Below are 15868 nucleotides of genomic sequence, written 5' to 3' on the forward strand. Positions count from 1 at the left end.
ATCAAAAGGTTACGCCATCTTTTAAATTTCGAGACATCGAATTTTCTTTCTTCATCTTAAATGATTCTTTACAGTAAAGTGAAATTAGATTTAATACGAATTTGAATGATAATGTGAGTCACTATCAGGTGACACAGTGGCTAAGATCATAAATTATTTATCGCTAAATAACAAGCTTTATAGGCGCCTAAAAGCATTAATGAGTTGTTTGCAACTTTTATTATGATCTCTAAGCACACATTGTTACAATTTGTACATGTAGAAAATGTGTCCTATGAAGGATAGAGAGCGCTAGTTGACCGATGTTGCAAAGAACGCTTCTAGATCCTGCAAGAAATTCGAACGAAGAAAGCGCTTAATTGTAATTTTGTCCTATGTCAAAATGTAAAGGAATTTGGCAAGACATAAATGTAGCTATTTCGTTTCAATGTAATTGACTAACTATTTTATGTACTTCAGAATATACACAAGACATTATTCATGTCACTCGTAATACTGTCTGATTCCAATATTTGTATCGACCCTCGTGAATTAATATCGTAAACCTGGACAGTGCGGTATACGGCTTTGAAGCAAGTGTCAAGTTCAAATTATCATAACCTATACACTTATTATTGTGTACAGTTTATGATCGCAGACACAAAGAGTATTATGGCATTTAATACTATGAAAAGCACCTGTGGATTTAGAGCTCCGCGTATCCCTAAGATGAGACAATTCTTAGAATCTGTTTTCTAATGAAGTTGGAATTTCGCTATAACGCCTCATACCGAGAAATGCGCGGGAAAAAAATTATGAAATGAGTCACATACGTGAAACTTCGATATCAGCACTTAATTATCATAACCTTGTATTTACAAATTATAAAATTTACAAATTTATATTTTTAATCTTAAAAATATGAAAATTTATAAATTTCAAAATTTAAGTTTGTAAATTAAAAATTTTTAAATTAAAAAATTCTTTTTTAAAACTATTACATATTTCCGCAGGTTCTTCTTGATGTATTTGGTAGAAGAGTCGGTGCACAGTCATTTGCGGAAAAAGGAAAACCAAAAAGACGAATACTCGAAGAAGGACGTCAGTCGTAGTACGAACGAATTGGTCGAAAATGGGCAAACGCTGCCTAATTGCGGCAATGGGCATTCACACTAGTAAGAATAGATGTTTATTAAACTGCACGCTGCGAATCGTATGCAAATAACACAAGATAAAAATACATTCATTGTTGCAGTAGCGGCCACGGCCATTCGCATCACTTGCCAGTCATAATGGACGAGAAAGATGACTTCGTCATAAGTTCTCTACGGGGATTATTAATAATCCTGGGTTTATCCGTGCATGAATTATTCGAAGGACTCGCAATTGGACTGGAAAGTTCAGCTTCTTACGTTTGGTACATATACTTTTTGATAAACAACCAGTTGAAGTTTGTACATTAGTATGCCCGTTTATATTCATGGTAAATTCAGTACAGCAATGAAGACTGAATAATAAATCATTTTCATTAATAGCAGTTCATTTTAACCTCTTCAGGAATAATGTTTCTAAGGTTACATTTTTGTGTAATTATATTTTATTTATTTCAAATCTGTAGTAATTGCATAAATAAATTCCAAAAGATATCATGTACAAAACAATGGTGACATTCACATATGTGACCTTTGGTTGATGATTTTAAAAACAATCTTGACATCGACGAGTATCTCTGAAGAGGTTAAACAGAAACAAAGTCTAAACATTTGAAAGTTCGTAAATATAAAAATGTCGTCCCTATATATTTATTTATGAAATCATACATTTACACAATGATAGTTTAAAAGAAATTCTAATAAGTTAAAAATTATCTTAACTCGTATATTAAAACGAATTACCCGCCTTTAGACTTTGAAATTGAAAACAAGCATATCAGTGACCAACAGCAAAGATGTTTAGTAAATAGCAAGAAATTAGTAGATAAACCTTGTATTGACTTATGACTAACAGAAGATTGATCACATCTGATATCTTATTTTCATTTCCTCTACTTGACAACAATAAAATATGGGAGAGGTTTCCTTCTTATCATGAATTACAAAACTTATCTCCTTGTGACCCACGTCATTTTTTTTCTAAAGAAAGTTTATTCCGTTTCTAGGTACATGTTCGCGGCAGTGGCGGCCCATAAATTTGTCATAGCGTTCTGCATAGGCGTAGAATTGCTAGCGTTGAACACCAGAACCTACCTTTCCGTAATTTACGTCTGCACATTCGCAGTTGTCTCTCCTTTAGGGATCGGCATAGGAATGTTACTAGTTGGTGGCGAAAGCGCCGCTGCAAATGGTATACTTCCGGTTCTTCTGCAGGTACACGCCATTTTCTTTCTATTTCAAGTCCCATTCAAACCTTCGAAAATATTTTAGAAAAAAATTACATGATTTCAAGAGGCAAATTATTGGGCGAATGTAGTATCTTTCTACATGGATGTATTGAGAAGATACATAGGTTAAGTTACAGCACCTTGTACCTTTTGATGCAGCTTGTTAATTCTCTGCATAAATTAAGTCACTTATAGTCACAGAAAAATTATTAGTTTACAAGATATTGTCATTTTTATACTGGATAGTGAAACCTGTACTAATGTTCATTTTTTAACGCTTACTTTCCGAAAGTTGCAGTTCGAAAGTATGTCTTTCAGCTTGAATGCACATTCATTCTGACTCTTAATATTTCTCCAACTCTTTCTATTTCCACGGAAATCTGTTAGTACACACCTCTGTTGTATCATTATATTTTATACATCCCTATAAAAAATCTGAGGGTATCAGATCTGATAACTTCGACAAAGATTCGATAGGCTTTAAAGTATGAGATGAGGAGCATATCAGCTACGTTGGAACGATATTCCGCGATACAAGAATGAAAATACTTTCTAAACTAAAGACCGTCTACTAGAATTGTCTCGTATAGAGAATGACAAACCGTATCGAACGGCGCATTCAAAGATACATAGTTCCATTTCCATATGGAAGAAAGTTACCTCCACCACATAATTTGCCTTTTAGATCATGTAATTTCTCTAACACAGTTTTTTGAACAATCTACATATACGTCGCGAATTTGGGACAGCTTTTGAAAATTCATATGTATCTTCATTATTTACCAACCAACGTTTCGTCATTGGTTCGACAGCTATGCTTTCTCTAAATATTGTATTGAATTATCGGTGGCTTCCTTCGAGGAATGTATTCGAGGAAATCCATCAAGGAAAAATCCACAAACTTCTGAAACCATTATTTGCGATAATTGATAACCAGCCATTACATAGCGGCAATATCAGGGAAAAGTTTATGGAATTATTTTCCTGAAAGTTTCATTTAAAATTGATATGATACAAATGGTGTTTTATGAAGCCTCTATCGGTCTTACTTTGTTTCCAAGTTGACACTTGATATATGATAATCTATTACGAGGGACGTTCAATAAATAAGGAAAAAAATGCAAGTAGCTTTAAGTCGGTTTATTCGATAAATAGCTGTGTATTATAACGAGATGTATTTCTAAGTATCTACATTCCTATATTTCCATTTCTCAAACAAATTTTGTCTGTTGAAATACAGGGTCTGGCATCTGGAACTTTACTGTACGTAGTGTTCTTCGAGATCCTCCAGGAGCACAGGACCGGCCTCAAACAATATCTATCAATTCTGGTAGGATTCATCGTGATGTTCGGACTTCAGCTAGTCAGTAAGTACAAAATTTACTATCAACTAATATTCAAGCATCGGTCAGCGAACGACTGTATGCATGTGAGCAACAAACAAGAATCAGAGGGAAACTAATCGTTAAAAAAAACCGGTTCTGCGATTAAGGCAAAATGGTAGTCGATCAGAGTTTTCTTCCCGTAAACAATATCGAGTCACGAGAGTATCCGGGAACACGTCACAATAAATTGAAACAAATGACGCGACGGTTACACCAGAGGTTACGACCGGTACGGTAATTGAAAAACTTATTTGCAACGGAATTATCATTATGCATGAAGCTTATCGACTAGAAGTGTCGTTAACACTTTGCTATCAACTACTGAAATGTTGTGTCTGCAGTTGTAGGAGATACTGTTGTAGACTCGCTGTCTTCTATTGCGGTGATTTTTGTCGCGTTGAATATTTACGCGTTGAGTTGCGGTAACTTTTGGTGTGGTGACTCATGACGCGTTCACTGTGCGCTGAATACTGTCGCGTTGATTTTTGGCGCGCTGAGTAATGACGCGTGGAATATAGACGCGTTGACTTTGGACGCTTGAACTATTGGTGCGTTGATAGTTAACGCGTCAAATATCGACGCGTTGAGTTTGGGCGCGTTGACTTCTGATGCGTTGACTGTCGGCGCGTCGAATACCAATGCGTTGACTTTGGACGCTTTAATTATTGGTGCGTTGACTTTTGGCGCGCTGATTTCTGATGCGTTAACTATCGGCGCTTCGAGTACCAATGCGTTGACTTTGGATGCGCCAATTCGCGATGCGTTGACTTTTGGTGCGCTGACTGGTGGCGCGTTGACTATCAGCGCATGGAATACCGACACGTTGACTGTCGACGCTTTAATTATTGATGCGTTGAATACCAACGCATCAAATATCGACGCGTTGACTTTTGGCGCGCTAAATCCTGATGCGTTGACTATCGGCGCGTTGAATATCAATGCGTTGACTTTTGATGCGCTGACTTATGGCGCGTTGACTATTGATGCGTCGAATGCCGATGCGTTGACTTCTGACGCTTTAACTATTGGTGCGTTGACTATCAAAGCATCGAATATCGACGCGCTGTCTTTTGATGCGCTGACTCGTAAAGCGTTGACTTTTCGCGCAGTTAATCAATGCTTTGACTCTGTATACTTAGAATATTAACGAGTTGAAGAGTTTTGAGTTGACTCTCGACATAGTAACTCCTTACACATTAAATATTGCCGCATTGTATTTCCTCGCGCTATATCGCCGTACGATATTAATGCATAATTAAGCTTTAGGTCAATACACGTTGTACAATCAGACATCATAACTTGCTATATGCCTTATATAGAATTGTGTGATCAAATATCACCATATCTTTTATCGCCGCTAAAAAATGTTACCTTACAGTTTGATATTATTGAAAGTAGCAGCGGTCAGCTATTTTCCGGAGATATTCTCTCATGATTCATTTGTAAGTCACGTTTAATATATCAATAATAATACACGGAGTGTTTATCGCTAATTGCATTAAACAACAGAGTACACATTGGATATACCGAAGTAACGAGTGACATAATCAATGACTGATCGTTGACATTGAGTTTCCATTTACTAAAAATTGTAATGAAAAGTATACATACATCGAAGGCAACTCGTGTAACAAAACAAAAAACAATTTTCTGCGCCGGTGACTCAACTCCACGTTGAATGATCGAGTCGCCTTTCACTGTGAAATCAGCTTCTCCCATTTACACAGGAGCATGTTTGATCAACGTGCTACTGAAAATCGATTGAATTATAAACGGCAAATGATGTACACAGCGCGGTGATTGGTTACAGGGAATTCTACGATCTTGACTAAATAGCTAGTTGCTCAATATATCCATCCTTAATATCTAATTAACAGCTGAATTTCTGTAAACGAGTTAACTGCCGCATTAATTTCGACGGAAATCTATTTCCGTGAATTCTAATTTATCGTCTATACTAATTAAGTCTTTCCATTGCATATATTTCAACATATCTAAACTTCGAACTTCAATAGTATTTCTTTTATGTCTAGGTAATTTTATATAGAGTTGTAAATATTGAGCAACGTTAATTATAATTGGTAGCTGAAATCTCCTTTCACAAAATCATTACATTTCTCGATATGAAAGGAAATTGCGATCATATGTTAAGACTGCTGGAACATGAAGACTGTTGCAAATGATGGTTTGCTTTTTCGACACTGTTGAAAGTGAAAACGATGCAACGAACTGGATTAGAAATTGAAAGTGACCTGCATTGTGCCATTTCAGCTACTCTTGCTGTTTCAATATGTTCTTGTAAATCACGATATAATAATCGTCAACTTTTTACGATCAAACTACTAAGTCCCCAGATCCTTTAAATTTTCTCAATTTTCTAAATCCCCAAATTCCAAAATTCCCCATATCTACTATATCCACAAACTTTCTAGATGCAGAAATTCCTTAGATGTGAAAATTCCCTAGGTACGTAAAATTTCGCGCGTGTAATAAATCCCCTAGGTAAAAAATTCCCTAAATCTAAAAAATTCCTAGGATATAAAAAATTCCCTAGATCCCGAAATTCCATACACCCCGAAAATTCCACAGATCTAAAAAATTTCCTAAATTTCGAAAATTCCTCAGACCTCAAAATTTCCCATATCTCAAAAATTCCCTAGATCCCCAAATCCCTTAAGTCCCAGATCCCACGAACATATAACTCCACTAGATTCAAAATGTTAACCAGTACAAAAATTCCCTAGATTTCTCCAGAATTTTCTTTATCCCCTATATCCCTAAATCGTCAGTTGAACTTCTAAATCCCCGAATACCGTAATAATTGGCCTTCGTGGCATGTAGTTAGAGTACGCTGTTGTTCCATAGAGCGTGACCGAAAGCATCGCAAGTATGCGATCGATCGATAGATCAATGAGGAACGATCGATCGGCTCCTAACAGGAGTCGAGGCACGCGGTGCTTGGCAATCATTCATTCTCTTCCATACACGTCGGCTGTGTATCAAGCGGCTCCTATCAGCCGCTGTTCGTCGGCAGGTTACCAAACAGACCCGACGAGTTCGTATACCTGCAAACATTTCCATGTCGGCTTGCATGGCATCGACGCGAACCGGAGTCAAACCGTGTAGGAAGGAGAGAACGAACGATCAACAGCCGGGTAGGGAAGCACCGTATGGAAGGGGTAGAGAACAGGAAACGAGTACAATCTTCGAAGCGATGTAACGAGGTCGTACAACGATTCAGGTGTTGAAGTATGACACGGGAAATACGAGCAATTAGATGGGCATAAGGAAAGGGGTATTCGATTGCGATTGTTATGTAAGATATGCTTTCGTAGAGGGTTAATTTGATATAATACTACCGGGTTCTTTAAAACATTGTGGATGATTCAGTTTCGATAATGGGTGTTTGTTACCCGTTTGCTTTCAGTTTCACTGTTCCATTGTTTTGTTACTTTATTGTTTTATTATTTAATCGTGTTACTAGTCTATTAGTATACTGATATATTACTATATTAGTATGCTACTATAATACTACATCATTACATGACTATACCACTATATTACTGTATTGCCATATATTACTACTGGTCAATTATTCAGTTACTTCATATTACTAGTCTATTACTATACTACTGTATTACTACATTACTATGCTACTATAACACTATATCATTACATGACTATACCACTATATCACAATATTGCCATTTATACTAATAGTCAGTTATTCAGTTACCTCATATTATTAGTCTATTACTATACTACTATATTACTGCATTACTATTCTACTGTAACACTATATCATTACATTACTATACCACTATATCACAATATTGCCATTTATACTAATAGTCAATTATTCAGTTACCTCATATTACTAGTCTATTACTATACTACTATATTACTGCATTACTGTGCTATTATACCTTATATCATTACATGACTATACTACTATATCACAATATTGCCATACATGCTACTAGTCAATTATTCAGTTACCTTATATTACTAGTCTATTACCATACTACTATATCACAATATTGCTATACATACTAATAGTCAATTATTTAGTTACCTCACTATTTTATTGTCCACTATTATTTCACCATTTTATACTGCTATTATATTTATGCTACTCTTCACTATTTTACTATTTTGTTGATATATTATACACTCTCCATGCTGTATTATACTAATACTTTTTATTCTATTTAAGTAATGGTTGTCTGTCTAAAGCTCCACAATATAAAATCATGAACTATCTATCAAAACCTAACTTCAAACCCACTCCTCCAAATTTCAGTGCCTGAGGTCGCCACCAACTATCCAGTTTGCAGTCACACTATATCTCGAGTAGGACTATAGATCCCGTACTACGTAAGACACGAGGGGATCAGAGTCGAGTGGGCAACCAGCTCCGGAGTATCCGATTTACCGTCGTACCGCGTGGAGCGAGCACGGCTCGTTCCGACTGGCTCGTTCACAACGTTTCTTCCGAATCGCAGTCGCGTTTCTGTGAACGGACTGCGCGGCAGGAGCTCTTTGACCTGCTCGTTTTCGTAACGCGTTTCTTAATATCCTAAACCGTTCACTCTTTCCCGAAGGAAAAGTTGCGACAGTGCGATTCGCGCGCACGAATCCGGAGCTTCGCGCGATTTCGCGTCCCTTTTTGTCGAAACTTTGTATTAACTCTCATCGATAAAAAATAGCAAATCTTTCGGGTAAGAATGACAATTCGTTAATGAACTCGAGCGATGGTTCACGCAGTGATTGTCCGGCTGCTTCGAAATTATTTGCCTCGTGCTAAGTGATAAAGTGGCCATCTCCAAGTGAAGGGAGAAGCGCAGATGTTGAGCTAAGTGTGAAGGATAAGAGGACCGGTGATGATTCTGGAAAAAGGGGACGTCATTAAGTGACACCAGAACGTCGTTCAACGTTTACTTTGAAGAAAGTGCTGTTCAAATTTCGAGAACTTCGTACACAGATTTTCGTATAGAAACATGGAAGAAGCAACGACAGCCACGATTTTATTGATAGCAAAGATTGGAGCGATGATCGGTCTCGGTTTCGGTTCCCTCATTTTGGGGATATTACCGTTGATCGTCGGAAGATACAGATTGAACCACAGACAGAAACGACATCGAGGAATTTCGAGCAATTCCAGCACTTGTACTTCGACGTCAGCCTCGGACGCTTCCTCTTCGACCGTTTTCTCGGGATCCGCGGCGGATTCGCAAGTACGTCTCGGATGTACAAAATTGTCACTTAAGATGTCCGATAATTTAATCCTCGATTGGCACGATTTAACATACGGCGTTTGTTCGGATTTTTGCTGTTGAAGATTATTGTTAGTCTGAAGGTGAATTTTTGTACATGAAATGTCAGATAGATTAACTTGAAATTGAGTAAATTGGAATGTATGTACTTAGTATCAATTTTTATCTGGTGGTAAGAAGGGATAAATGATGATTAGAATGTTGAAGAGATCGAGAGAATTGCTTTCAATTTTAACAGATTAAATATACGAACATTAACATGTTTGAATTTCTATGCTTTAAAATTTGTAAACATTTCAAGTTTTCAAATTTAAAAGGTTTCAAGTTTGTACATTCTTAAAAACATTCACATTACAAACATTTTTGGAAACATTTCAAGTTTTCAAGTTATTCAAGGTTTCAAGTTTGCACATTCTTAAAATCTCAAACCTTCAAAAGTTTCTAATTGTGAAATTTCAAATTAGTTTATCAAATAATTCACGTACAGAATGTTCTCTTTAGATCGCTTTACGATGCTCACTGTGGAATCTCTTCTTAATATCACATATCTGAAAGTTTATACAGTTATTAAAATGTTTATAGTTCGTCGTTAAACTTCTAGTTTAAGATACAGATTACATTCCGCATTTAATTTGTGCAGCAAATTAATCTGATATTTCAACACTTAATACGTAGATTGGCACAGTGAAAGCTATTATATCAAGATTTTGTCGCTTCTTATTACGTTATCTATCGCTCGTGCATCGAATGCGTAAACGTGATCGCTTTAGTGATTTAAGACGGGGTTTTCCTAATGTGAATGATGATAGGAAGTCGGTTAGTAATCTTTGGGACTGCATTCAAATTTATTATTACATTCTTGGGTCTGTCGTTTTTTAATCTTTCACGTGGCAATTTGGTAGACAGGTAGTGGGAGAATTGTGAGAGGTAGTTAGTCGTTAGGTGTGATACTTGACAAATACTCGATGTTATTTATATTCAGGAATTTAGAGATTCTTAGATACCTTTGATTACTATATGTATTTCTAAACTTCTAAATTTCGAGATCTCTAAGCCCTTGGATCCCTAAATTCCTAAATTCCCAAGTTCCTAAGTCCCCAAATCCCCAAATTCCCAAGTCCCCAATTCCAAATTTTCCAAATCCCTAAATCCCCAATTCCACATTTCCCAAATTCCCAAACCCCCCTATTCCACGTTTCCCAAATTCCCAAACCCCCCTATTCCACACTTCCCAAATTCCCAGATCCCCCTATTCCACATTTCCCAAATTCCCAAATCCCCCTATTCCACATTTCCCAAATTCCCAAACCCCCCCATTCCACGTTTCCCAAATTCCCAAACCCCCCCATTCCATATTTCCCAAATTCCCAAGTCCCCTATTCCACATTTCCCAAATTCCCAAACCCCCCATTCCACGTTTCCCAAATTCCCAAACCCCCCCATTCCATATTTCCCAAGTCCCCTATTCCACATTTCCCAAATTCCCAAACCCCCCATTCCATATTTCCCAAATTCCCAAATCCCCCATCCCATATTTCCCAAATTCCCAAATCCCCCATTCCATATTTCCCAAATTCCCAAATCCCCCATCCCATATTTCCCAAATTCCCAAACCTCCCTATTCCACATTTCCCAAATTCCCAAACCCCCCTAATTCCACATTTCAAATTTACCAAATCCCCAATTCCAAATTCCCCAAATCCCCAAATCCCCACCTTCTCAAATTCAAAGCTTCCCACACCCTAAACTCCCCCATCCCCACCTCTCCACAAACATCGACATTTCATTTCGACATTTGTCAAGTTTCACGCTTAACGACCCAATACCCATGTAGGTTAGCATTTACACGAGATAAGCTCGAAAGCCTAGCCGATCGTTCCACTTCCACCCAGCGCTTTCTTTCGAGGAACTGCTGGGTAACCCCGACAAAAGAACAAACTTCGACGATAACTCGTGATCCTCCAGGGCCTGTACACCTCGTTGCTGCTGTGCTTCGGCGGCGGGGTCCTCCTGTTCACCACGTTCCTGCACTTAGCTCCGGAAGTCCGCGACAGCGTCGAGAGACATCAGCGCAACGGTCAGCTTCCGACTTTAGGCACGCTAAGTTTGTCCGAGTTGCTGTTCTGCGGAGGATTCTTCCTCGTGTACCTCGTTGAGGAGGCGGTGCACGCAGCGTTGACAGGAAAGCCTGAGTCCTCGGAGGCTCTGCTGTATAGAACAGTTTCGGTACGCAGATGCAACAATCAACCAGGTGCGTCGACCGGCTCGACGACCACCATGTCCACCACGACAAGATCTACCTGGAAGGAGGGCAGCGACGATCTGGAGGAGAACGAGAACGAATTGTCCAAACAGTCGAAGCACGTGGACGGCAAACAGGACAAGGTGTTGCCGGCCATATTCGTCCTCTCTTCGCCGACCGGATTGTCCTCCTCCGAGCACAGCGCCGACACCAGGTACCCTTCGGACGTGGACCTCAACCAGTTCCCTGTAACGAAGCACCACGAGCACAAACACGTCCCTGTCACGAAGAACACCTCCGTCCAGGGCCTGCTCACCGTTTTAGCTCTCTCCTTCCACGCCATCTTTGAAGGTCTGGCGGTCGGACTGGAACCGTCCATAGGTTCCGTCGTTTATCTGGCGGCAGCCATAGCCACACACAAAATGGTGATCGCTTTCTGTGTTGGAATGGAACTGTATGTTGCGGGAGCCTCCACCAGAACCACACTCAGCTATCTCACTATATTCTCCATGGTGACTCCGATCGGTATCGCCGTGGGACTCGCTCTGGGGCATTTTAAAAATGATAGCGAGAATCTGGGACCCACGCCGACTATACTTCAAGGAATGGCGGCTGGGACGCTGCTGTACGTGGTCTTCTTCGAGGTTCTTGCAAGGGAGAGGGCTAACGAGAAGAGTGGACTTCTGCAGCTGACAGCTATTATCGTTGGATTCATGCTGATGCTGGGATTGCAAATCGCTAGTGAGTGTTTATGGCGAAGGTGGTATTGGTAGAGAAATTATGATTTAGGAGGAAATGAAGCTGGTAGTCGTTAAATATTTGTTCACGCGTTGAACGTTAATTTTACTTGTTTCGACATCGTAAAAGATTTTACTCGCGTGTCTATTTTATTTCTTAGCGGTAATCTTGAGTGCCGGTAAGATCAGTATATTTCTGGCGTTCGAAGATTGTTTTATCACGGATTGCGCAAATCCATTATGTGGTAACTGACCATTGCTTTAAGTAATGGTTTGAATACATTTAGAATATTTATTTTTATTTTAAATAGTTGTAACAGACGCTACTCTTCATCAGCTTGGTTTAACTCTACGTTATGGAGCAAACATATTTTAGATATACAGAGTTAGATTTATGGGGTACAGAATAAGTCACTTGCCCTAGGAGAAACCTAGAGTCTCTTGGCTACCTACGATTAGAAATACAGAGAAAGTATGATCTGTATAATTAATTGCTAACAAAGGATCTACCCATTTCTCTTATTACTCATATCTTTTTTATAACGCATTCACTGGGCGAAAGTTCCAGATTTAATTGGAACGAGGGAACTTTCCAGTTAAGGCACACAACGAAGTTTTAGGGAACACTTTCTCTGGGATAAATTTATATTCTCAGAATTATCGAACGTTGATTTTTAAGTGAACAGAAAGACACTCGAAGGGAAACATGTATTAATATAATCTACTCTAAACAATCTGCAGCAACACTTGCAGCAACACTTGCAACAATACTTGCAGTAAAATTCACATTTATTAATACAATCTACTCTGAACAATCTGCAGCAATACTTGTAGTAATACTTGCAGTAAAATTCTCTTTTATTAATACAATCTACTCTGAACAATTTGCAGCAACACTTGCAGTAATACTTGCAATAAAATTCACATTTATTAATACAATCTACTCTGAACAATTTGCAGCAATACTTGCAGTAATACTTGCAGTAAAATTCATATGTATTAATACAATTTACTCTGAACAATTTGCAGCAACACTTGTAGTAATACTTGCAATAAAATTCACATTTATTAATACAATCTACTCTGAACAATTTGCAGCAATACTTGCAGTAATACTTGCAGTAAAATTCATATGTATTAATACAATTTACTCTGAACAATTTGCAGCAACACTTGTAGTAATACTTGCAGTAGAATTCTCTTTTATTAATACAATCTACTCTGAACAATTTGCAGCAACACTTGCAGTAAAATTTACAAACAATAACCAAATAAAACTGCATTAAAAATACCGCATTTTACAATAACGTCAAAAAGTTAAAACTAGAAAAAGCACGTTTTGTTCGGGACACCCGGTAGAAACACGGTGCGGAATTCACTCGAAAGTAATTTCAAACCCTCTGCCAACTCGTGTTACCGAGTTAATTGCTCCACGATATTAGGTGTTGCCGACATTTACCGAACGATTGGGAAGTCTTCCGTCTTCCAGCCTCGGTGCAAACCTATCACCGGTACGTCCTTGGTACAATCACCACCCACGTGTTTCGATATACGTGGTAACCGTGTCTGAACATCGATTCGACGTAAAACGGTAACGTCGAAAAAGTCACGGTCACGAAAAGTGAACCATGAGAAATCGAACGGTGCTACCAATCTTTCTCTCGGTCGAATGTAGTTCGTCGAGCAGGCTGAATCAGCACGCTCTTTCGCGTCCTCGGGGCTTAATCTTTGAGATATTGTTATCATCCTGTCAGCAAACACAGCCCGATCTTATCCGAAAATCGAGATAAACCGACTACTTCTTCGATCGATAAATCTTGCATTGTTGCATCTTGAGATTCAATTTGAGGGAGAATGTAGTTCTGATTTAAATTTATGGTCAGGGAGCAAATTTATGGAGTTACAGATATTTAGATAGTAGGATATTAATATATACTGCTGGATGTATATGTAGAGAAATATCTCAGGATACTTTCAGTTTTTTGGATTGCTATATTTGTATATTGCTATCACTCATTATAAGTTACTAGGTTTGTGGATTGTTATACATATAGGTATCAAGTTCCTTGCACTTGTTGACCCCTATACGTCTCTATACCTCAACATGCATGTACTACAACATACATGTATCACAATGTCCATATGCCACAACGTCCATATACTATACATCCATGTAGCACAACGTCCATGTACCACAACCCACAACGTCCACATACGACAACGTCCATGTACCACAACCCACAAGTCCACATACGACAACGTCCATGTACCACAACCCATAACGTCCACATACGACAACGTCTACATACGACAACGTCCATATACGACAACGTCCATATACCACAACGTCCACATATTACAACGACCATATACCACAACGTCCACATACGACAACGTCCATATACCATAAAGTCCACATACGACAACGTCCACATACGACAACGTCCACATACGACAACGTCCATATACCACAACGTCCACATATTACAACGTCCATATACCACAACGTCCACATACGACAACGTCCATATACCACAACGTCCACATATCACAACGTCCACATATCACAACGTCCACATATAACAACGTCCACATATCACAACGTCCATATACCACAACGTCCACATATCACAACGTCCATATACTCCAATATCCCTATACCTCAATATCCCTATACCCCAATATTCCTATACTCCAATATCCCTATACCCCAATATCCCTATACCCTAATATCTCTATTTGATCGATATCTCTGCACACCATAATCTCCACATCCCTAGATCCCCAAATTCCCAAACCATGAATCCCCCACCTCCAGATCGAAACATCATTAAACCAAAAATATCCCTAAATCGAAAATAATATAATAATACATAGCTTCTTCGCAAGACTCGTACAATACATCGCTGATTACATTGAATAATAGTGCAGTCCGTACATGACGCGCCGTCTATCTCAAACACGTTAAATGGACGATTTCAATCCGTCTACAGGTCTGATTACTCGATTTCGCAGATTAACTTCGTTTTCCCCACTCTACCGAGGCTAGTTTTTTTCGTCGTACGACGACAGTCTCCAGCATACCGTGCAAGTGAATTGCAATTAGGTTGATAACTCTGATAACGGTGGTGTACGACGCGACGTAGCGAACTACTGCTTCGTGGTAACGTTGCTCGACATAGAGGAATCGTCGCGACACGCAGCCACAATAAAACTCGGATGTACCTATTAACCTATTAATTCACGAAAACTACGTGATATCGTTACCGGCTTAGATCGTCGCTGAACTCCAAACGATCAAGAAATATCGATTCATTGATCGATATCTGACGCTGATAGTACTTAACCGTATGTCTTAAAAATGTATCGCATGCAACTGTGACGTGGTTATCGGTAATTATAATTTGTTAAGTATACGAACAGTAGTTGCACAGTCGCAGAATTACGATGCAAGTTTTTATTCGGTGGATGTAACTCTTGCGGAATAAAGACTTCCTTCCATGTACAATTAAACGTATACTTTTTGACAGTGCCGGCATTAGCGGGCACGTGCCATAGGTACCACATTCAGAAATTTTTACGTTTTAGAAAAATTAAACAGTATTACTGTTGACTCGCGTTATATTGCCATTAACAGTAGTGGAGTAGAACATGGAAATATAGCACGTAACGATATAACGTGTAATATAGTGTATGACAACGCAACGCATAAAAATACAATTTTTGGCAATATAGCGCATGGTAGTGCAACTCGAGGCAATATAACGCGAGGCAATATAATTTGTGAAAATTCGGTGCGTGGCAATACAACTCAAGGCAATATAGCGCGAGGTAATAAAATTCATTAAAATACGGCGCGTGGCAATATA

At 38.7% G+C, this 15868-nt stretch overlaps 1 protein-coding gene and 1 long non-coding RNA gene across 13 annotated transcripts in view; one reads left to right on the top strand and one right to left on the bottom strand.

The window, feature by feature from the left end:
* Positions 1–15868, top strand: part of LOC100880040 (zinc transporter ZIP1-like) — a 39763-nt gene that overhangs the window by 11592 nt on the left and 12303 nt on the right. For 7 of the 12 annotated variants that reach the window (XM_012287122.2, XM_012287121.2, XM_076530945.1 and 4 more), the window contains 4 exons: positions 993–1154; positions 1235–1396; positions 2138–2345; positions 3600–3726. In XM_012287122.2, the coding sequence (XP_012142512.1) occupies positions 993–1154; positions 1235–1396; positions 2138–2345; positions 3600–3726 (659 nt within the window). Of the gene's footprint in view, positions 1–992; positions 1155–1234; positions 1397–2137; positions 2346–3599; positions 3727–6724; positions 7040–8047; positions 8982–10985; positions 12004–15868 lie in introns of those variants that run through there. The other 5 variants (XR_013037920.1, XR_013037922.1, XR_013037921.1 and 2 more) reach the window with 3 other exon arrangements.
* LOC143264326 (uncharacterized) lies at positions 820–1764 on the bottom strand. The gene is made up of 2 exons (XR_013038014.1): positions 1558–1764; positions 820–1486 (listed from the first exon to the last, which is right to left on the bottom strand). It is a non-coding gene; the product is annotated as an uncharacterized LOC143264326 (long non-coding RNA).

The sequence above is a fragment of the Megachile rotundata genome, chromosome 1, assembly GCF_050947335.1.
Source record: "Megachile rotundata isolate GNS110a chromosome 1, iyMegRotu1, whole genome shotgun sequence".
In the NCBI taxonomy this organism is placed as follows: Eukaryota; Metazoa; Arthropoda; class Insecta; order Hymenoptera; family Megachilidae; genus Megachile; species Megachile rotundata.